General features: G+C 40.7%; 1 protein-coding gene across 2 annotated transcripts in view; it reads left to right on the plus strand.

Moving 5' to 3' along the window:
• IGF2BP3 (insulin like growth factor 2 mRNA binding protein 3) overlaps window positions 1-23744 on the plus strand; it is a 116709-nt gene that overhangs the window by 48284 nt on the left and 44681 nt on the right. For both annotated transcript variants that reach the window (XM_074862871.1, XM_074862862.1), the window contains exons 4-5: window positions 23080-23131; window positions 23223-23286. In XM_074862871.1, coding sequence (XP_074718972.1) covers window positions 23080-23131; window positions 23223-23286 — 116 coding nt within the window. The remainder of the gene's footprint in view (window positions 1-23079; window positions 23132-23222; window positions 23287-23744) is intronic.

A 23744-nucleotide genomic window follows, 5' to 3' on the forward strand; every position in this document is an offset into this window, starting at 1 on the left:
GGGTTTTTTGTGGTGTGCTTTTTTGGTGTGGTGTGGTTTTTGTGTTTCCCCCCCCACTCCAGATTCTGTCTTCTGACTTCAGTCGTCCTAGCAGCCAAACAACTTCCTCCATTAGGACTTTGGAGCACATGTAGCAGCTAATGTTGGTATCTTCTAACGAGATCTTTGTGTTTAGAATGATCAGAGGCTACTAATTACCAGCTCTGGTATTTCTGTTCTTGCAAACATGCTGAGGATGATGCAAACCATATACTTACTAAATTATAAGGTTTCTTGGTGGAATAGGCACTGACATAATGAAATAATAACCAATTTTTGGGTACAGAAACTGTTTAGTACCCTTAGGTAGAATACTGCTTTTCTACCTTTGTCCTGTTTTTGTACCTTTGTCCTATTAAAATCTTATTTTGTATTTATTGTTGCTTTTATTGCCATGTTTCAGGTGGCTTCATAGTTGTTCTGTTCATTTATATATGGCATATCCTTTTGCTAGCTTTCTGATTCAACCAGTGAGTGTTTGGCTATCTGACCTTGCCTCTGCCAAAGCATTTGTTTAACTGCTTGGAGATGGCCTAAGCATAGTTCTTCTGGCACCCCTGTGCCACTAGAATGGAGGAAAAATGAACTTACATTCAGTTTTCCATACTTTCATAGCAACCTTGTGCATCTTTTAGTCCTTGTCTTCCTCACTGTATAGCTTATTAACTAGTAAGTGTAAGGATAGTCAGTGAGTCTGCCAGTGTTGCACAGTAAAGAATTTGCTTGAAACTATTCAAATGATATTTCAAATAAAGGACACTTGCTAGTGAAAAATGCAGCAAACTTGCCTGGGAGAGTGATTAGAGATGGTTGTGGGTGTATAGATATTACTCAAAAGTAGAAAGTTAAGCACTGTACTTATTGGTAAAACCTTTGTGGTTTGATAACTATTTCTATTAACAAACAAGAGCTACCAGATGATGCATGGCTTTACAGTATTACGCACTGTGGTCTAGTTTTGGAAGTATTGAATAATACTAGAAATGGTGACCAAGATGATAAGATTTCTTGCTTCCTTTAGATGACTCTACAGACTTTCATCCACAGATGAAACATTTTTCTGGGTTTTTTGAACAGCTGATGCTAGAGGTAAGGAAAAGTTTGAAAAATAGTCATATGTGAAACCTAAAAGAGAAGACAAGTGGGGAATGCAAGGCTTTTTACAATGGTTCGCTACTCTTTTTGGTTTTTTTGACCCTTTATCATTCTTGTTTATCTGAAATGTTTACTCTTCACTTGAATGAAATTAATTTAGTCCATTTGCTTTCAGTTTATACTGCCCCAGTCCTCTCATGCTGCTTCAGGATTTTGAGTGCTATGCAGCCATTTCCTTCTGATATCATCAGAGTAGCACTGAGTTCCGGGGCTGCCCCGGTGAGTCACCCAGTAAAACCGAAACAGTCCCATGAGATTCAGGCTCATCTATCTGTAAATAAGCATGTGCTTGTCTACCTCGTTTTTCCTGTAAACTGCTGAAGCAGTGAAAGTGCTTTCTAGGCATGTGCCCTTGACACACAATGCTAAAAATAGGGCAGTTTGACATCGCTAGAGACTCATAGCCTTCCTAGTTGTCTAAAAAGATGCTCCCCTATTTAAGCAATCATTTGAATGGCCAAGGTTTTTTTTTTCTGAAAGTGAGTAAATACTCTCAAGTACTCAGATGTTCTGGGTTTTTTGTATTTGACTCTAATACATAGAGCTACTGAATTTATTTCTTCAATATCCAAAAATTTAGGTGGCATGTCTATTCATAATGCTCTCAAGTAACTGTATAATCTCACTGGGAGAGAGCAGAGGTTGGTTTCAGTCTTTTTAAGGCATCTGTGGTTTTTCTTTATGATGTTGGTGCTTTTCTGAGCATTTTTAAGCACTGTTATTCTTGCTTGTGAAGTCACATCATTGTCTTTCACGCTGGTTATTGTCACTGTTACTGAAACTACTTCAGATGCAGTTGAAACCTCGTTAGAAGAATAATCAGTTATATTAGCCAAAGCTTGTCTATTTTTATGACTGCGCTTTCGTCACGCCTTTCTTCCCAACGAGCTGAACTAGTTAAGCCCCTGAAAGCATTTCACGCTGTTTTTTACCAATGTGACACCATGTGTATCACGTGAAGGTTGCCATCCTCCCTCAGATGTGTTCCTCAAAACCTGTACTTCGGACCCATGCGGTTTGCTGTGTTACCAAATGGCGTTTCCCCGGGTCCTGCAGGAAGCTATCCCTCAAAGCACAGCTCAGGACTGATTGAAGTACAAAGCCTGCAGTAGAGCCTGAACCAGACAGGCGGCTTGCTGTGCTCAGAATAGTTAGGGGGGTGTTTGGAGCTGGGTGTATGAGTCCTGGGGGAAGGGGAAGGGAGATTTATTTTAACTAATGGTAAGCTTTATGTAGTTTGCTTCCTTCCTTCCTTTGCCCCCTGCTTTACCTTTATGGTAACAGGATACAAGTTACTGTTGCTGCCCAAAAGGAATAGGTGTTTTTGCCCCAAATTGTCCCCAGGGCGCCTGTGACAGGTGGCGTGGTGGTGGTGTCTGGGTGGCACACGGATGGGCAGTCTCTGGCCAGGGGAGAGTGCTAGGGCTGCAGCTCAGCTTGCTGCCCTTAGGGTTGGCTGCAGTGCAAGGAGCTGAGTGAGGACTCGACCTTCACCCCCCAGCATGGAAGGAAAGGAAATGCGGCACGCTGGCAGCTGGGAAACCTTGAAGGCAGTGGAGCATAGTGTGTGGGGATGGGGACAGGCTGAGCAGCAGCACAAAGGGCTGGACTGTGAAAGTGTGGGGGGATGAGACCAAGTGCTGGTTTTGGCAGGGCAGGGCTTCATTTTGCTAGTTTGGTGCTGTTGTTGCTGATGAGAGCAGTGGTAGGGATCTCATGGCCTCCTTGCATTGCCTCGCTGTTCAACCTCCCGTTCCCTAGATGCAGTTGTAGCCTGTTTACTGCTCACCAGATCCACTGCTGAGGTGGAGAAATTCCCTGTGCCCACTCTCTCTCTGCTCCCTTGTATATATCTGCAGATGGGAGACTTCCCTTAGGCTTCTTTTTTGTTGCTGGCATGACTGTAAGTCTTTTGGTTGTTTCTTGGAGGTCATGTTTTGTGGGCTTTGGAGGCCTCTCACTCCTGTGCTGCAGATGCCTTCAAAGCAGTCTGTGTGTTTCTTCAAGTGGTGGCACATGGTGAGCAAGCAGGGCTCTGGAGAAAGACCAGATAGGACTAGCTAGGGAGAGGGAAGAGCCATTGCAGGTTCAGTGCTGGGAAACAGCATTTGCAGAGAATCTTGTCTCTGTGAATATAGTCTGGCTTATTCCAAGCTGAGTGCCTTTGCAAACAAAATAGCTCTTGGTGCTTGCACTGTATCCTGCCTTATACCAACTGTTAGTGTTGCACAGGATTCCTTGACACCTATATCCATCAAACTCGAGTGAATTTCACTTTAAAATAATCCAAGATCCTTGAGAAAATGAATGTTTAGTCTCTGTACTTCATCATTCTCTATTGCCTTAGAAGCAGAACTGAGGAGTTTGCAAGCTGTGCTTAGTCTCTTTCCCAGCTTGATCCACTATAAAGTACAAGTTACTCAGCATTAAAAGACAGAGACCAGGCTGTAAAGCAGTCCAAATTAAGCTGTGCGTTTCTAAATTATGAATAATTCTGAAAACCCTGTTGTATGAGAGAAACGCTTGTCCCTGTTTTGACATTTTTGAATCGAATGCAGAAATGGTGTATGGCTGGGACAAAATAAAGAGGAAGAAGAATGTGACTTGTGGTGCATGAAAATATATTTTTTCACTCCAATCTCTCACAGCTCATAAGCAACAATCTAAAAGGAGAAGAAATACAGCTTTAAAGAAAAAAAATATCCATGGGCAAAAGGCCTTCCTTTGGGAGCCAACAGGTTGACGCCCTTGCTGGGTTGGCTGTACGGACGCTTTGTAAGCAGTAGCATGGCTCACTTGGTGAGACTTGGGGCCAGCTGCCCTCTCCAGCCGCTCGGCCCACGATCACCATCTGCCATGGCTCTTGGCATCGGCCACCGCAGGCTCAGCCGGAGCTGTGGTGTGGAGCCGCGGTGTAGGAGAGCGTGGGCTGCTGCCGGTGGAGCTGCAGGCACACGTCTAGCTCCTGCCTCTGACTTTCCTCCCTCCTCTCTCCCAGTTGTAAGGCAGCCTCTCCCGTCTTGCTGCTCATGTGCCCACTGGCCGCTTTGCACTGAGGTGCATGGGCAAAATGAAGCTCTGCCTGACGTGGCCGCCGTTACCAGGAGATTCTGCATGGGAAGTCTTGAGGTCTGTTTTTTTGTGCTCGTGTGCTGTGAGCGCAGCCTCCTCAGCACGGATGATCGTGGCAGGGCATGAGCTCATTTTCATGACACTTCACACAGCTGTGTGAGGCTCAACTGCTCTGTCTTGTCACCAGCTTTGTGGTCTTTCTAGCTTTTCTGGGGAAGTTATTGTTGTAAACAGGCATGTGCTTCACATATATGGTTTTGTGCTGGTGTTTCTAATGAGGGAAGAACATTACATGCTACACCAGTAATGTGCATTGCAGTTGATATACAGATGGTCATATCCTCACGTGGTCTGTTTCATACTAGATTTACAACTGCGTGTTCATTATTAGACTTGGAGCGGTGTGTGAGTGGTGTTCGTGTAGTTGCCCGTGTATTTAAAGGTTACACAGATACAACTCTTTTTGGTAGTGCCTAGTAGAGGGCAGCTTGCTTCATCTAGCAGCTGACACTTCAGAAAAATTAATCCCAATATACTTGCTGGGGTCTTTGGTTTTCTAAAGCTAAATAACTAAGATTGGACCCATTTTTGAAGGTCTGGAATATTTGCTGTTTCTGCCAAGAAGGGCAGGGGTGCTGTGAGCTCTTCTGCTGACTTGTTCTGGATTAAGGAATTTAACTTTTGACATCCAAGTTGGAAAACTATGCTTTTTTTTTTTTTTGATCTGATAGTTTGGTGGTTTGTAACCACTGTTACAGCACAACTTCTACTTGCATGGTGTAGTTTAGAAGTATACACAATGGAGCATTTATTCAGTTTTTATTATTATTGGCCAGTGTGAGGAGGTGATTGTATTTTAGATGAGAAAACATAATATTTCATCCTCTCCACGCATAATTTACCACTTGGAATTTTGTAATTATGGTTCTAGTTAAGCTTGCAGTTGGTAACTCCAGAACTTGAACCATTTGTCTTCTCTAACGGTTAGAAAATGAGTGTTTAATTTAATGGTTTATAGTGACCAATGTCTTTTTCCTCATGGTGTAACAAATGAAGGACAGACATACAGGTAGGTATGCTTGTAGCACTTCTTGGGGGTGATGGGCTGGTGATGTGTGCTTATATATTGCAGTTTAAGCTTTGTAGCTTTAAAGCTGGAATTGCAAGTTTTTTCCAAACTTTTCTAAGCAAATTTAATAACTTTATTTTTCAAAGCTGATTACAGTTAAGCATAAGGCATTTTGTAGTCCCTGCTAGTGTATCTCAGTGCATCTGTTACAAATGCAGGTTGTCTTCTGTGGCATTGCTACAAGTGATAAGGTGTTTGTTGTTACTTGCTGTTCTGCAGTCCTGAGTGCTAAGCTGTTTATTGTCAGTTCCCATTGCAATATTTATAGACCTGAAAAAAATCAATGGGAAAAAATTAATTTAAATGCAAAAAAAGCCAACCTCCAAACCTTCACTACCCTTTAGTATTTACAGCTCCATGTAACCTTAGCATTCACCAGATCTAGAGCTTTGTTCTCCCTTTTTCTTCAAACCACTGCATACCTACCTGATACTTTTTCAACAACGCTTTTCATCTCCATTTAAGAGCGCAATAGAAAGTAGATTTTGAAAAACTAAAGGGGAGGAAAATGTCTAACTTCTTGTAACATTACTTTTTTTCCTTACATATTTTGTATTTTAACTGCAAGTGTGTTTACACAGCTGCCTGCATTCATGTACATGTCTGCTCCCCCAGTATGTGAACTGTATAATAGATGGATGATATGCCTATGCACTCAAATAGAGATTTGTATTAACAGATCATGTTTTGCTTTATGTCCCAGTTTCTGTCTCTTAATGCTGCATAACTTGCACTTTATATTTGGCTCAAACTGGGAATGAAACTAAGGTACTGTTTCTAAAGCAATAGAGAATGATGAAGTGCAGAGTCTAAACATTCACTTTCTGAAGTCTCTTGGATGATTTAAAAGTGAAATTTATTCAAGGATTTGATGGATATAGGCTTACTCTAAACCAGTTACTGATATATCAAATTATATTTGTAGAGACAGGAGTTTTAGCAGATGATATTTTCCCAGTGCTGAGTGGAATGGCTTGTAGGTATTTCCCTTCGCTTCATACTGCCACTGTCTGTAAGGTGAACATCCTCCTCTCAGCTAGTCCTGTCATGTTAGTCTCTTTAGCCAAGTGTCTCTCAGGACCCCTGGGTTTGCTTTTTGTGTGCCATTGTAAGAAGTATGTGCACTCCTTTGAGGGCATCTCTATAAAAGCTGTGGTGGTATGGGAAGGGTGTCTCTAGTGGTGAGTGTCTAAAGGTCATCCAGACTTGAAATTACTGAGGTATATCTGATTGTACCTTATGCTGTACCTTATGCTGGGTAAAATGACTTGTTTAGATCTTGAATAGCTCTGGTGGTGGTGATTCATATAGCTGTCTGTTTTTGGAATTTTGGGAGGGGATATACCAAAAGTCAAAACCAACTTCAGTCAAAGATCTAATTCATTAGACAAATCTCGGTTCTGAAACCAGGTAGTTGTGGCTGTCATGGAATAAGTTCTAGACCTGGTCTTCCAGCTGCAGTCTTACTGTGGTGTGAACAGTGGTGGTTGGATTGACTGGACTTCAGCAGATATGGAAGGTCATTAAAAGCACTTGAACTTTAAGTCAGTGCTCTTTGGAAGCAGCTTTCACTGTGTCTGTATTGACATTGTTCTCTCTGAAGTAGGGGAGGGGGAAGACCGCAGGTGCCTTAATGTTAGGGTAAGGGAACACATGTACACGGTGTGTACATGTACAGGGTTCGGGTCTTCAAGTACAGGGTGTCTGTGTCTCACGGTAAGATGCACATGAAACCTGACAGTGCATGGGGTTACTATACATCTATACATCTGTTTCGGAATTAGTCATTTTTGGTGTTTCTATCACATTGTAAAACGTCTCCTGGTAGACCTGCTCTCAACTGCTGATTTGAGTTCAAGTCATGTTGTTTTCCATTTTGACTGAGAAGTATTTAATTTTTTATGTCTTCAGGAGGCCAGCTTGAGCTCTATTTATCAAATAGTTTAAGCCTATGATAAGATGCTGAATTCATTAAACAATATTCCATATGTCCTACCAGACTTTGAGATGTCACTTTTTAAATGAGCCAATCATGAGTGAAGTGAACATTATTCATCTTATGCTAATGCTACACAGAGTTCTTTGAGATGTGTGTGCTGTGCACACATCCCACAACCTATATTTTTATGCCTGAAGCAGCTTCTCATATCAGCTTGCTCTTCCATGCTCTGAGTCCTTCTAGCCTTCAAGTGGGCGGGATATGAATGAATATGTATAATGTTATGTGTGTATATATGCCTATGTACACAGAAATATGTAAAGAAAGCTATTTAAACTTTAAAAATAGTAGTAGTCAGCTGCACACATTCAAGCACAAGCAGCTGTAATCCACATCTGTAGCGGTGGTAGTGAAGACAAATGCAGGCATGTGGAGAGAAATGGGGGCTGGACCACCTTTGTGAACAAATCTTTTAAATTATCCTGAGGATGGATTTGCTAGGACTTATGTCTGTCAACTGCAGAAACCAGCTTGAATGTTCTTCTAAGAGGATTCTAGGAGAATGTACCAACACGGTTAATATGACAACTATATTTGTACTTGTGAAGTACTTCTGTTTTCATTACCATACAGTACAACTCGAGGTGAGTAAACCACTGTCTTCATATTCTTCTTGTTAAAGCCTGCTTCTAGCATTTCTCCTGTGATGAAAATCCAGTTGAAGGCATTGGTACCTGCACCTTAACAAGAAGCTGATGAGAGGAAGGGGGTAATGCTTATTTGTTGGCTTTTTTAAAATTAAGGACTTGATTATTTATGTAACATGTAGTCACAAATGTAATCAAAGTGCAGATAAATCATGCTTCCCTTTTCCAGAATTTAGACAGAGATCTCTTATTGTTTCCTGATTTCTTGTCTGAAGGTATAAAAATACCACAAGTACTGAGACTTTTAAAGGTAGCTTTAATGCAGCCAAAACAGTGAGGAACATAATATCGTACAGGCATCTTTGTTCAGAGACCTAAGTTCTCTATCAGTGAGCATTTCTTCTCTAGCTAGATATTAGAAAAAAACCTGATTTTATTGAGCTAATTTTGCTTTTTTACTTTAAAAAAAGAGTGGGGGGGAGAAATGGGGTGAGGTGAGTGATTTCTGATTTTCTCCCCCACCCCCCCTTAAAAAGCCTATTTACTACGTTTCAGCTCTTTGTTATTGCTTAGTTATGTCATATTTGATCTCTGCAAGTATTATTCCTGTTCTTGTAAATATACTGAGAAAAAAGCTTCTCCCCTTAATTTTTAGGCAAGACTCACAGATGGAAAACAAACCATAAACAAAAAAAGCATTACCGTTAGTATTGATGTGAGTTCAAGGGAATGGTTGCCAAAGTGGACCAGTTGGTCCATCAGTACAGAAGGTGGGTCTTTTTCCAATCTAGAAATAGGTTGCTGCCATTTTTGTATGTCCATCCCTGTGATGATTCTTCTGAAAGGGGCAATTAAAAAAAACCCATATAAAATGAAAATGAAATCTGTTTGTCTCCATGAACATAAAATGAACTCTTTTTATAAGTTTAACCTCAGAAGACTCCAGTTGACTGAAATTGGATATCAAAGATTGTATCCAAATGGCTAGCAGAAAAACAAGAGTCCAAGCTAATTTTTAAAAGTTAAGTTTATCTGTGACAATGCCTGCTGTGCACTTCAGGAGCTGCTCTGGGATAGCCAGTGCTGATACAGGTTAAGGGACACCCTGCATTGTACTGGTGGGAGACAATACAAGGAACAAAGCTGGTATGTCTTCATGTCATTATCTATTCGTATTTTCAGAGCGTTAACCCTGGGGTGATTCCTTTATCATACTGGAAAGCATGAGAGCCTTTATTAAACACAAAGAGGACACACCTCCATGCATGTTGTAGTGTGCAGAGGCAAAGTGTGTCTGCCTTAATTGTGCTTTTGTTCCTGAACCCCCCCGAACCTGGGCTGGAGGGTGACAAAGGGAATGTCTGCGTTGGGTTTATTTTTCCCTTCTTCTAGGAAAAGCTAATATCATCATCAAAATATGTTTAACTATCTGCCTTTTTCTTGTGAAAGCTCACTGTTGCAGATAAGGTTACATGCAGAAGTCTTCCCACATGCCAGTTGGGAGTAACAGCAGATAACTTGGAGCCCGCAGCTAAGATGAGCATGTTGGAGTGTCTGTTTACAAATCAAATATCGGCCTGGCATGGCCTGTCCTGGCAGCAGAGCTGTGCTCGCGCTAAAATTAAAGAGGAGGCTGGAAAGGGAGACATTCCTCATGTTCTGGGCTGGTCTCATTGGTTCAGCAGCATGCACCACTACTGCGCTGCTGGCATGGTAGCCAGCACAACTACAGTAGCACATTGTGCGCTGGTGGGTAAGAGCTCAACAATAAGGGACTGGAAAAGACTGCTTTCCATAGAGAGGTTTTTAGAAGGCTGAATATTACCAAAATAATTTCACAAAGCTATATAATCTGAAAAGCAACTGAAGTGACTGCCCTTGATCTGCTGCCAGACCTCATGGGGTATTGCTTTCCACAGGCTGCTGCAGCATACTCGGCCATGTTACCCCATCCCATAATTTTTTTTTTTCTGCCATAGCTGAGCTTACTATTTATGCTAGTTTGAAAGTTAAGCATGCTCTCGGGTAAGCAGAGGGAAAAGTAATTTTACTGTTGCTATGTGGAAGAATGGCCAAACGCTTGCATGTATTTTTGGGGTGGTATAGAGTGTTTAGAGTTTAAATTCTAGCCAAGGGTGTTCAGGTTTCTAAGCCAGCCTCCGTGGCTGGCAGCAGCTCTTCTAGTGTTGTCAGCCCTGCTGCCAGCGATGTTGTGATGTCCTGGAGGGGACAATATGGCAGCCTCTTAGACTGAACCTCTCAAATCCATTTAAAGTCAAAGACCTTAAAAAATGTTGTTAAAAGGTCCCCAAAGCAGTGGGACACTTCAAAAGTTAAAGTAAAAAAAGCATCTGAAAATGGGGTGTCCTTGGCTTCTTCACCCACCTTGCAGTTAGGAGCAGTAAGTTTGCATAAAGGTGCTGTTTGTAGTGCTTCTAGGAGCAGTGCTGGTGCAAATGCCTGTTCTTCACATTCGGTGTCCATATTTTATTTAGAGCTTCTGATGCTTTCTTGTTCATTGGGAAGCTTGCTTCTAGCATCACAGGGGAAGAGGGTGATCTGGGTTTTCATGTTTGCTTTCTTGGCATTTTAAATATTTCTTGTCTCCTCTGGGATGCCGTGCTGTATGCATCTTGTGGTCGTTATTCATAATTTAAGAACCTGTCTTTATAGAAGAACATGTGCAACCGGCCCATCTTTATTCAGTCAACTCTTGTCTGAAGCTCATCATCTCAGTGATGAGCACAGCTCTGCAACACTTTGTTAGAGGGTCTCGTCTGTCATGCTTCTGATTTTTTTTTTTAGTTTTGATCCTTTCGAGTATCTGGGTGATGAAAATCGTGTCATCAGTATTTTGTGTCTCGTGCTTTCCAGCTTGAAGGTGTCTTGTATGTGGCTGCTTTTGTATGCTGAGCTGTTTCCATGTCCTTGAAACCAAGCATTGGCGTGTATGTGTGATGGTATGTAGTTATACAAGAGTGTATAATAGTTGATTTCTGAGGTTTCTGCTACTGCTTGTCTCCATCTCTCTCACTCACATTCATCCTATATTCCCTTACACTCAGAAACTGCTCTTGCATGGTCACTGACCTGGGATCTTGATCTTCCTATCTGCTCCCTTCTCTGACCTGGTTGTGATGCAGCTGGTCCCTAAACTGTTGTCCAGATTTTTGGAGAGCTTTCTTTCATAATGCTCCTCATAGCTTAGAAGCACTTCCAGTACATATTACTCCCGCAGTAGCCGCTCACTTCCCCTGTGGCATTTCCTACATGGCGTAGAACCAGTTCCCTGTGAAATCTCTCCTGGGTACTCTTGCCTCACTCTTCACCTCCATCCCCAGAAGCCCAGGCAGCGGCTGGGCCACTGGTCCTTGGGTTGCTGCCGTGGCCTCCCTGGCCTCCCAGCCAGGCTACACTTCCTTCAGCACTCAGGCTGTCTATTCTTCATTTCTATGGTTGGGCAGGAAGGACAGCCCACTTCACACTTTTGGAGCAGGTGAGACTAGCTGAGGACAACCTTGAATTTCAACCAGAAGATCAGGTGGATGTTTCCATTTGTCCCCCCGCCCCTCCCCAATACTTCCCTGCGTAGTTGTTGCACCCATTGCCTACACTGTGCAAGATCTTTGAGGCGAGAGTCACCCTGGCTTGTTGCTGCTTCTGTTCTGCACAGCCGCTGTTTAATGCAAGAGGTGTGCACCGCTAATGGTTTGAAATCAATTTTTCCACTGCTCTAGCAGTCCTCTACTACCGCTCTCTGCATCTTCTTGCTATGCTCAGCTCTGAATAGCACACGTTTCATTCTCATCCAGATGCCATGAGCAGGGTTTTAAGAGCTGTGGCTCCCTAAATATTCAGCAGGCGAATAACCAAGATTTCTTAGTTCCTCTTACACCGCCTCCTCTTTCTTCTCATGTCAATAGCAAAGCACTGAAGTACTCTTTCCCTCTGTGCCTAAAAATCTAGTTCCCCTTCTGTTGGGCTGAGCATTTCGCTATGAATCAGTGAAAAATCAGAATGAAGTGTACATTCATACAGGCGTATACTGGGGATTTACACTCCCACTTCCCTTATTTTAAACAGTGCTGGCTTTTTAAATGTCAAAAAATTTAAATTTTAAGCTTTTTAAGGAGAACAAGTTGTTTTGACAAGAAGAGGTTGTTTACTGTATAGTAAATGTGAAACTGGTAAATGGCATGCAACTTCTTCGTGCCCTGCAGTATTGTTCACCTTTACTCTTAATTTATTACTACTACAGATGTTTTTGATTCATGTTCAGGGGAATATTGCTGTAGAGAGCTAAAGTACTTTTAGTGGAGGATAGCTTGTGGAGCTACTTACAGAGCAGCAGTGAAATGGGACTGGAGCCACTTATTTGAATACTTGCAGTGCCTGTTTCAGAAAATAAGAACAGTTTCATTGAAATTGAGTGTCCAGGTTTCTGGAAAATAAGTGGGGTGTGTGTTTTGGGGTTTTTTTTGGTGTTTTGTTTTTTTTTTTAAACATATCACCTTGCACCTGGTGTTACCAAACTGCTCAGATGCTTGCACAAGGGTGACTTTTGCAAAGGATAGCTCTAATGGGTTTTTTTAGCTGCTAAAGCCTGACGTCTTGGGCAGAGCTGACAATTTAGTTGAACTGAAAACTTGGCTATGAAAGGCAGAGACTTGGGTCTAAACTTTCTTGTGGCGCCACTGGAACCAGTAAGAATAGAGAAGACCTCTGCTGTGTTGTATTTGATTTCTTGTGTTTTTCATAAGTAGGCCTGAGGACTAGCAGGTGATTTAACTATGTTCCAGACAAGCAATTCTCTTTGAATCAAAGAACAACAAACAACCCAAAAAATTATATCAACCATGTTAGGTGGTAGTCCCTTTTTCTTCTATGAATTCCAGTGCTCATGAGGAATAAGGGTATTTCAGTTTTCAGTTTTGTGCAATCACAGAATATTAATTACTGCAAAGCGAGTGGAACGGAGTAAACTTGCTTCCTTCATGATTGTGTCTTTTGTTTTATCTTTGTAAGAAGGAAAAACATAGTCTAATTTTATAATAATGAGGCTGTACAATAAACTTCAGAGAGCACTTGCTGGTGGTTGAATAGATCCTGCAAGGCTTTGAACGGAAAACTTTTCCACCTCTCATTGTAGAAGGCTCTGAATGCAAGTAGATGGAAGCAAAGATTGCTCTTGAACCACCTTAGGCGTAGTTAACTCATTTAACTATGGCCATTCTCCTTGAATTGTTTCAGTCATCTTACTTGTCATTCAATTGATCCTTCAAAATTGACACTTAGAAGTAATTTATAGTCTGCAATCTGTCAGCTAGCACTCAGCATTCACACTCTGAATTGTTTTGTTTGGGTATATATAGGTCAAATGATATTAGCATAGTGCATCTCTTGCAATCTTAATTTCTAGTTTAGATAATAGATTCAGAAGTTTGAGTTTTTGTAAACATCCTCTTAAATCTTACCTTTCAGATTAGTGCATGAGTTGGCCATAATGCTGGGATACTTTAAGCTAGACTTGGAAATCTCGTAGATTTTGGCAAATGTGTGTTTAACAGAATTTCATTATAATATCTCTAAATTTTTTAAAACTTGGTTTTGAATGTTTTAAATATGTATATGTTTGTTTTTATGACTAAATGATTAGGTAGCTGTTAGTTAATGTGTTTTACCACAGAAATCTTCTACGCTCAAAAATCCTGTGATTTCCCTTTGCTCCAAGGTTCATGTTTCTGCAGCTTGAAGGCTTTGACAGCACTTAATTGTTGTTGTTTGAAAAGCTCTCATCTTTGTATTAGCCCTGTAGAGACCTTTACTGTAGATTTTATTTTAATCCGATTTGGCAGCTCGAAGTAATTAAAATACTTGCAGGTGGTGGTCTTGCTCTACCAAGATCTCTCATTCTTGCTGTTAAGTGTATATAACTTTTTTCTGTCTGACCTCAGGCTTGAATTCTTGAGTCCTGCTCCAGCGTCCTCTATTTCTTTCAGTGTCCAGTCCCCACAGCAGGGACTAGATAAGGTTGTCCCCCTTCCTCCCCTCTCCCTGAAAATAGCCATACAATACAGGAGAAGTGAGTTAAGAAAAACTTGTCTCCTCCAGCTGTTGGGATGACTTTAACAATTTCAGGTGTAGCTGTTACCACTACTCAAGTGACTGAGCTGCCCCATGTGTTATGAGACTGCTGCTGCTGATCTGCATTCAGGTACAGGAGTTTTGTCATGCCAGCAAAATAACTAGGGAGGTGAGGTAGGTGACATGCACTGACATCTTGAGGGAAGGTTTTGTATGAGAATATCCAGCAACCCACCACAAGTGTCTGTAAGCCTCTGTAAATGCAGATAACAATTCCATCCCTTCAGTAGTCTCTTGGCCTCTAAACAACGAGTCTCTGCAATACAAACCTTCTCTTAAATGTCTGGTCCACAGCAATGCTGTCCATTAGTAGGACTGCTGGGAAGCTAAAGGCATAGCATGCACCTTATGGTTGACCAATTTAAAAAGGGGGAAGGGGAATCCTGTAAATATAACTCATGTAAAATGCTTCAATCTTTTTATAGTTTTTCCTGGTTATAAAGAGATCTAAGATATTCATGAAGTGGTTGTTAAGGACTTATCTTTTTCCTGAAAGCTTGTCATCTTCAGTCTTGTGCGCAACACAGGGAACATCTCAGATGTGATCTCCCTCTGAGTTCTAATATACTTTATTTTTATCTGCACTGATCTGTGAACTAAATCCATTTTACAGGATTTTCCTCTACGATTCCCTCTACCATTTTTAGATCGTTATAAGCAGATCCTAGAGAAAATGCTTAATGTTAGAATATGGAACAATCTTCCCAGGAAAGATCTCTGTGGTATCAAGCACTGACTTGGCTCTGTTTCTGCAGTGTACCAGCATACGTGTACCAGAGAAACACTTTTCATACATGTGGCCTCTTCATGAAATTATCCGTGTGCTCTTGTTGAGAGGTTTCTTGGAACCTGTAATTGTTGATCGGTTCCAAAAGATGATTCAAAAATTGATTTTTAGTCTGACAGATTTGTTATAGTTGCAGGTTTCTAACTTTAAAGAAGGCTTTTTTTTAAATGAACGAACTATTATGCTGAAACTAAAAATATCAGACTAGCACCAGCCTTGTAGAGCTGTAACGAAGTGGCATCAAGACTTTTTAATAGGTACAGAAAATAGCTTTCAGAAGTGCCTTTCACACACATGTGCACACACACAGAGAAAGGAGTAAAGTGTATGAGAAATACAATTTTCCCTGATAAATCTTCCAGTTAAAAAGAACATATTTTCTGTAATGATATGGAGTTAACAAAACTGGGAGGACTTGAAAGGTTGAGGGGGAAAGGAAAAACATAACCGTTTCCTTTCTGGTTTTCACGGCACTGAGAAGGACATTGCAACTTGCATTGTGGGGCTGAGCAACAGTCCTCCTGACAGAGATCACTGCTGGGTGCTTCTGTGGGAAGGTGTTGAAACTGTCAATAAAGCACCAATTGTATTTCAATATAGTGCTGCGAATAAAGCAGAAAATTCATCCTTTATCCCAGTGTATTTTCCAAACATTCTTTTAAAACTTGCTGGCTCCCTTGCTTTTGTGTAGTCTATCACTTAATCAAAGTTGAGCAATGGATGCTCACTGGATAGTAATGCTTTTATGGCCTTTTTTTTTTCCTTCCCTTTGGCAAACTACAAATGAGATCGTAGAAGTAGTGGAGAGTGTTTCCACTTAAACTGGCTGTCTCAGTGCAAGAGGAGGCAGATGAACATGAGCTAGTGTTGCTGCTGCTTCCCACTACGTTTCACAACACCCATGTGCCAGCCTGGCATGTGATCTTTCCCTCACACTGAGCCACAGAAATGTCCTGGTAGCCTGTCTGCCTGGGGAGGAGGAGAAGGAGGGGGCCCCAGCAGTGCCCACGAGGAGATCCTGGGAAGGAGGATTAGCTGCTTAAAACAGCAGTTGCTGCCTGTAAGGACTGATCTGCATGATGGTGCTTTTTAATTTTCTGGAAATCAGGATGGGTACTGAATCAGGGGCATTTGCATTAGTGCGAACCTGGTTCATAAACTCTGACGTTATCTGAAACTGCTCTTGAAGTTACACCTTTAGCATGAGGAGAGAGAAGATTAATAAAGTATTGTATCAGATATTGTGCCGTGCTTATTTGCATTCAGATAATGTTGCATAAATACTTATTTCTCTGTGTTTTCAAACTTGTTTTCATTTAATTTAGATGAAGGGTGAATAGAAGCTGCCAATTTGGCCATCTCTGCATGATTCGTTATTTCATAATACCTGTATCATATTCCCTCTCGCTCCTTTCCAAACTGAATTATCCTGCTCCCTTTAATCTCTTTGTGAAGGAGGCCACCCATGCATCTAATAAGGTTTTTTTCCTTTCTCTAAACATTTCTTAAGTCCTGTTTTTTAACCTTGGAGACCATTTCATGCCATTTGTCAACCTTGATGCTATGATTTTTTTTTTTGCATCCCATACCTCCTTAGTGTAATGCACACTAATCTTTCCTCCCTATCACACATTCAGGAGACTATTTTCAGTTTAGGGTCTTATGTGGGAAGTTGCATGAAAGCATGCAAGAACTTTTAGCCTGCTGCATTCAGTACCTGGACTAACTTTGTAGCCCAAAAATTTCTTTTGCAATTTCTTCTATTTTCAGAGCTTCATCAGAATACTCTCTCTGAATTCTTTTCATTGTATGAATTTTTGTTTTAAAAAAAGGAGGGAGAGGGGTTCTGATGCTGATCTTCATCTGTAAGGGTTTACCATGTTGCTTACATTTGTTGGATTCCTTTTAACTTTTTCTGTAGAAGCTAACATTCTTCTATCTGTAAATTATGCTAATTGTACAGGCAGGTCCTTTTTAAATGTTGTTCTTGAATACTAGTGTGGTTCTAAAGCATTTAGTCTTCTCTTTCCATTACCTTTTTATTTTATATATATAGGGGGGTGTGTGTGTGTATATATATATATAAAAAAAAAATTAAATGGTCCAGCAGTATTATCTGGAAATACTTATAAACACATGTGGTATGTGGAGTTGATTACAATAGTTGTAGTCATGGTTACACGTGATGCTCTGCCTGAACCCTATTTTCAGTTGCTTTATATCTTTTGCTTAATTTGAAAAACTGAAGTTGAAATAGACCACATCATCTCTTACCCTCCTTATTTTTTAGTTGAGTATTTTGGATGTTCCATAATGAGAGCAAGGTAGATAGGGACCTACTGTTTGCTCTTAGCACTTACAGGGAGTGATGGTGGCTTGGGCTGGAGGATGACTCTGCTGTCAACTAACAAGTCCAGCGTGTGCAGTGAAGATGACTTGTATGTAAGAGTTGTGCCCTAGTTACCACACACTTTCTTAATTTTGCAGCAAGCCAAGGACTTTCAGGAAGACAAACCCCTTCAGTTAGGGGAATTGAATGCTGCCATGGCAAATTGAATTCTGCACCTTCTAGTCTCTGGTGCTGGGCGAACTATTTAAACAGAAGTTGCCATCAGTTGCTAACAGTGTGACTTGTCTCAGTTTGTCTCATGTGATGAGCCTCAGGTCTCTCTTGCAGAAGTGTTGTCTTCTCCTTGCTACCGAAAGTGGCTTTGAAGCTGTGCTTTGAAAATGCAGACATGCTGAGCACTGTGGAAAATCAAGCCCTCGGTGTCCAAATTGGTCACTCAATTAGTAGTTCCCTTTGACAATTTTGGCTTTGTTCTCTGTGGTTCAACTTTACATTCTTAAAACCCTGGTAATGCCACCTAAACAGAATTGTATTATAGGGTAAACTTATTAATAGTTTTGAACATTTGGATATAACTGTAAGTTCCCAGGAGAAGAATTCACTCCAGGGTTTGTATGGGATGTGGTAAATAAGCCAGAGTTATTGTTTTCAGGCGCTGCCTTTCTGGTGTGTGCAAACAATGACTTCAGCAGCTTCCAGACTTATTTTTCTGATTCTTCCAGACTATGGTCATGGTTTCATGAGACATGGGTATTGGAGGGCCTACAAGACGAAAAACACCATCACCACATGTTGCAATGCATTGAGCCATTGCAAACTGGTGTTGCCTATTCAAATGCCTTCATAAGGTTTTGGAGGAACAATTTTGTCCCAGCAGACTGCATGCTGGTTTGGGTGCTCCATGTCCATGCTGCTCTGCCTTTACAAGGGGCCCTCATGCTCTGACCTTCTTTTTGGTGGAAATGGGTGAAGTTGCAGTGCTCATGCTCTGGCTGGCAGGCTGGGAGGTGTGCCAGATGTCCTGGTGCCAAGCTCACAGGTCTGCCGTGGCCTCCACATAGGTGATGCAGCATTATCTGATTACACCTTTCAAAAATGACTGCTTCCTCAGGGATTTTTAGGGGCTGCTTCTTATTTAATTTTCTCTGTAAAGCTGTGCTAGCCCCATGTTGGGGATGTGGTTTTTACCAATGGAAGGACTACGCCAAACTGAAGGCACTTTGAAAAACCTTTTTAACGTTGTCCGTTGTCAGCAGCTGATGGGGCTGGAGAGCGATGGTGGCTCTGCCGAGGTCTTGTTTCAACACTGAAGTCACAAAATGTCAGCTCTGCTCACACTGTGCTGCATTAATATAATTAATTTAAAACTGCAGGTTTTTTGTGGACTTGAATATACAGACAGAGCACTTGAGGTGTGCAGATGGCATTAGCGGTTCAGCCAGGCTTTATGTCTGGAGTGATATCAGCATTGCTCTGTACCTCCACCCCCTCCTTTCCTTACCTGGCTCTTTCATTTTCTTTCACCCCAGCTCTCCTCTTTTAAATCAAAAAGCCACTTGCACTAACAACTTCTCTTTCCTTATATTGTTGCCTGACTCTTTCTTCCCTCCTTTTTTGTTAAATCACCGAGAACACTCAAAGTCTTTGCAGCCAAAAATCTCCACGTGGTCTTTCATTGAATGATCCTAAGTCTCTTTCTGCCTCTGCTATTTGTGATTTCAGTGGTGTTGTCTAATTGTAACTCCCAGTCAACATACCAGAAGTCATGGAGGCAAGGGTGGTGGTCTCATGGATTTGCTCTGTGTGAGTGGAGGAAATAACTTAAGGTTCTACAGCACCACTGTGAAGTTCCTATTGACAAATGTGTGTGTGAGAGAGAGAAACAATATGGATAACTGTGCTTATGGACCAGACATCTTGAGACTAATTTTCTTACGGTGTAGGGCAGAAATCTTGCAGCACCGGAAGATGATGTGTATGAAATAGTCTGTTCTGAAAGTGCAGAAAACTGCTCCGGTTTGTTCAAAGGCACTACTTTCTAAACCTGTGAAATCTGCATGAGAACCGGGATATTTTAATGTGTGCTCCGAGCTCTCGGCTCTACTGAAGAGTAATGTTTCCTTGTTTCTTTTTTCCTTGTAAAGCAGCCTTGATTTGTGGGGCTTGGTGTAGGGTAATGCTGTTTATAATGAAGTCAGAATTGGCTTTTAGAGCCTCATGAATGAAAGTCCACAGCATAAGACTGCAGCTTTTTGTGAGAGAGACATCTGTGCTATAACAAGAGCAGGAGACCCAATTTAGACAACTGCTAGAAGGAGAGCTCAAGAAAAGGAAAGACTTTTTTTCTAGCTTAGATTAAATATTTGTACAAATAAACTTTTCTTTTCAGCTGCTCATCAGAATTGCTGCTGCACCACCAACTTGGCTTTGAATTTTGTTCTGATTGCCCAACAAGGCTGTACACGAAGAGTGTTACGGAAGAGCAGCTTAAACAAAACATGTTTGTTTTGCAGCAGAACTAGAGGCTTTGGGCTAGAGAGAAAAAATTTGGGGAGAGGGAAAAGACACTGCAAAGAGAAATATGAACAAATGAAGGATGTGATTAGAAACTGGCTGTTGCAGTAAATACATGTGAAGCAAGAAACACATGCAGGAGTTGAGTTCTGTGTTTTGAAAGTGAGTTACGAGAGAGATCTGGCTTTGAATACAGTTGCAATGCCTTCTCCCAACTGGATCAGCTGGTACAGTTAAAAGTGTTCTTACCCACAAAGCTTGCTCCTCACACACATATACCCCAGCTGCTGCTGAAACTTTTTTACTAGTTCATTTTAAATACAATCTAGTTAAAAGGCTACCCCTGAGGTATTGATCACACTTAAAACCTTGTTGCCTGAGACTGATGGTGATGAAAATACAAGCATCTGAGGACAGTGCTGTGGAGAGCAAGTGTCTTTGACCCAAGAGGATTGTTTCTCATTTCGTTTAAAGAAAGCTCCAATCCTTTGAGGAAACTTCTCATAAATGTTTGGTAAAGCAACTCTTTAGAACATGGGGGCTCAAATCACTTGGATTAATGCCCAGATGGACACTGTCTCCAACTGAAACGGCTCAGAAGAGGATTAAGGGTCAGTATAAGTGGAGAACTCCTGGTGAAGAGGGGTGTGATGCTGAATGTGCTACCCTGGGTTATTCCTCAGCACTAACAGCAAAAGACCCTTTTGGTTCTTAGGCTTCTTGGAGCAGATGCAAGGCTAGTGTGTTGAGAAGTTTTTGATGGCTGATCAGAAACATTCTGAAAGTAGTAGTTTTTAGAGAGGATGTAGTGTCTTTAAAAAGTTGTATGGATTTAGCTTTAAAGCATTTATTTGCTTGGTGAAGCTGGTGACGTTAACATATAGGTCTTAATGTAAAGGTATGTTTAGTCCAGAATAAAAATTTAATATGGAAATACCTTACAAATTATCAATTATTATCCAGCAAAGTCTTTTGTTGGTACTGCTGACATTCCAGCTTTGCTCTTTTCCTGTATCATTAAGGATGAAAATGAAATTATGTGATTTTGAAGTGATGCAGCTTTGGGGCAAAGTAGACATGACCTGGTGGTCTGCATAGTTCAAATGTAATAAAAAATTTGTCTTAACTAAAGATGTTAGCTCATGCTGTGGTACGGTCTGCTGTGTAATACAGCATGGGTGTTGACAATATTGTAGGGACAAAGAAATTGCTTTATCAGACTAATGAGCTCTTCAGTATCCTATTTCAAGTAAACATCTCAGAGTGGATCTCCAAGCCTGGGACTTGCTTTGCTTTTCTTGTTTTAAAACCCTGACCCCACCTGAGATTCCGTTCACCTGTTGGTTTCAGTGGTGGCACAATCACTTAAGCTGTCTGTGGAAGAAGGCTTTCCTCTAATCGCATGCAGTGACTCTCCCGGCTTGTGTGGAAGTATGACCCCAGACCTGCAAGACCTTGCCCTTCTGCCACTTGTCTGTGCCAACATTTCAATTTTCTTAAAAGGATCTTCCACAGACTCTTAATTTATTTTAACCCCCTGGAGCATCTCTGTTTCAGTAATATTTACCAATTTCAGAGAAAACTTTTCCTTAGAAAGTTTCAAATTGTCAGATCTGAGGAATGGCAGAAAAATAATTTTTTTAGGAGATTGAAACAGCAAACTCTTAGACTAGGCTAATCTCTACTTGTATGAGGAGAGGACAATTAATAACTTGTCTATGAAAACAAAACAGTTGCCAGGAAAACTTACTAGAACCTATACAAGAAGGATGGGGAAATTCTGCAGTTAGAAGTAGTAATGCATTGCTCAAACTTGGTGAGCAGTGTGTTGCCTTTTAAATACCTGATTTGAAATATTACTGTTGAAATGTCTGCGTGCAATTTCAATTTTAGAAGTGCGGTAAAGATTGGAAATTATACTGATGTAAGTTTTTATTAAGTTTGGCATATAAACTGCAATTTATCTTAACATCTTTTATATTGTAGTAAAAGTATACAGTCCATTAATAAATTATAATTTTGAATTCTTAATCTCACGAGGATATAGACTCCAAATTTTACGTTTTTAGGGACTGGGTTTTTGTGCACACTCAGTTGCTGGTTATAGCAAGTGGAAGCATACTGCAATGACAAACTACACATACGTGGTTTTATGCCTACTGCTTTCCTTCTGTCCCTGCTTCCTCATTTCCTTCCTTTCCCAAAAGGGTTTCCTCCCTTTCATACAGACATTTTGCCTTAAGGGACTGACTGAAGCGAAGAATGGCACTTTGGTCATGGAAGAGATTGCAAGTGTACTTTTTCACTTCTTGGTGTTTGAACTTTTCCAGCATCATTTTAATTCTTGAGACAAAACATGAGGATATGATAAACAACAATGATGTACTTGTGTTCTGTGCTAGTTACTGCCACAGTCACTGTTTTTTGGAACATTATTTCTCACCAGGAAGAAAGTATATACCATGTGAATTTTAAAGTGATACAACTGTGGGTATTTTAATGTTTTTAATGGAATATTCTGACACTTTGATTTTCCAAGAAGTCTCATTGTTTCTTGCATCTTAGTCAAATGGAAGATGAAGAAAATAAAACAAATTATGCCAAATACAACTACTTTATTCAGATTTCTTTTTCCCCTTGTCATACGTTTTTACCTGTTCCTCCTTAATTGGTCATTTGGTAGAAAGCTAATTGTGACCCTCAAATAACTGTGAAGATACTGTTCTGAGAGGTTCCTTTGGAATGGGTCTTTGGGAAAACTGTCAAAATAACTGTGGAACAGCTCTTGATGTGCTGGTTTTTCTGGTTAACTTCTCTATGTAGATAAGCCCCAACTACGTAAGAGAATAACAATTTCATGTATGACCTAAGTGTAATGGAAGGAAAAAAACCCCAAACGCCAAACAGTGGCAAAATTATATATACGTGCTTGGGATAGACAGAAAGATTTTATTCCAGTTTTGCTCTTCTGTAATTCTTCCCACCTCTGCTTTAGCCCACTCTAAGAACAGGGGACTTGGAGGTTTATTTTCAAAGTTTGGGACTTACAGTGCAGTGTGACTTCTTGGAGTTATGTTCTATATTTTCACATTCATGAGGTTTTAAATGCAGATTTTCTGACGTGAGAAGGAAAACTGTGTGCTGGTTCTTCCCAAAATAGTTAAAATTTCTTCCTTATTGGAGCAGATGTCCTGAATGCTCTGTGTTCTGATAAAACTGTTACAAATTTCAGTGTTTTTACACTTTTAGTTTTGTTAATCTGTTTTGAAATTGAAATCTGTAATTTCTTTTACCTCTTGATAGGTGCTGGATAGTTTGTTAGCTCAGTATGGAACAGTGGAGAACTGTGAGCAAGGTACGGCTCTACTCTCAAATTGCTTTTAAATTTGTAGTGGGAAGTGAGTGCACTGGAACTTAACCTCTTTTCAATGTGTTTTCCTCTCTAGTGAACACTGACACCGAGACTGCAGTTGTAAATGTAACATATGGCAATAAGGACCAGGCTAGACAGTAAGTATCTTATTTACTTGTTACTGTTGTCTAACTTGCATTTTGGAAATAATGTTGCAGTTTTATATGCGACTTTGCTTCTGATTAATTTATCGATAAAATGATCATGTAAGCTTTAACTTTTAAGAAAGTCTCTTGGTCTTTCCCTCACCAGGTCTTGTGTGCTTTACCTTAATTTGTTATTTTTTGTCATCAACTTTTCCTGCACTTTGATTCAAAATAAATTAATAATTTTTAAAATTGAAAATTTGGGTAAAATTCCTTGACTGGGGAGGGCAGAAAGTTAGTGATTTGTCAGTTACAGAGGATAGGAGTTATTGCTTAATAATTTTTAGTCACATCCTAAAAAAGCTTTGTGATGCCCTTTTACGGTGTTTGTTGTTCTGTGTCTGTCTTCTGGTTAGCAGCTGCATTCTTCTCCTATTTGTTTCTGTTATTTTGCTACAATTTTCTCCTAA

Source organism: Strix uralensis, chromosome 1, assembly GCF_047716275.1.
Source record: "Strix uralensis isolate ZFMK-TIS-50842 chromosome 1, bStrUra1, whole genome shotgun sequence".
In the NCBI taxonomy this organism is placed as follows: Eukaryota; Metazoa; Chordata; class Aves; order Strigiformes; family Strigidae; genus Strix; species Strix uralensis.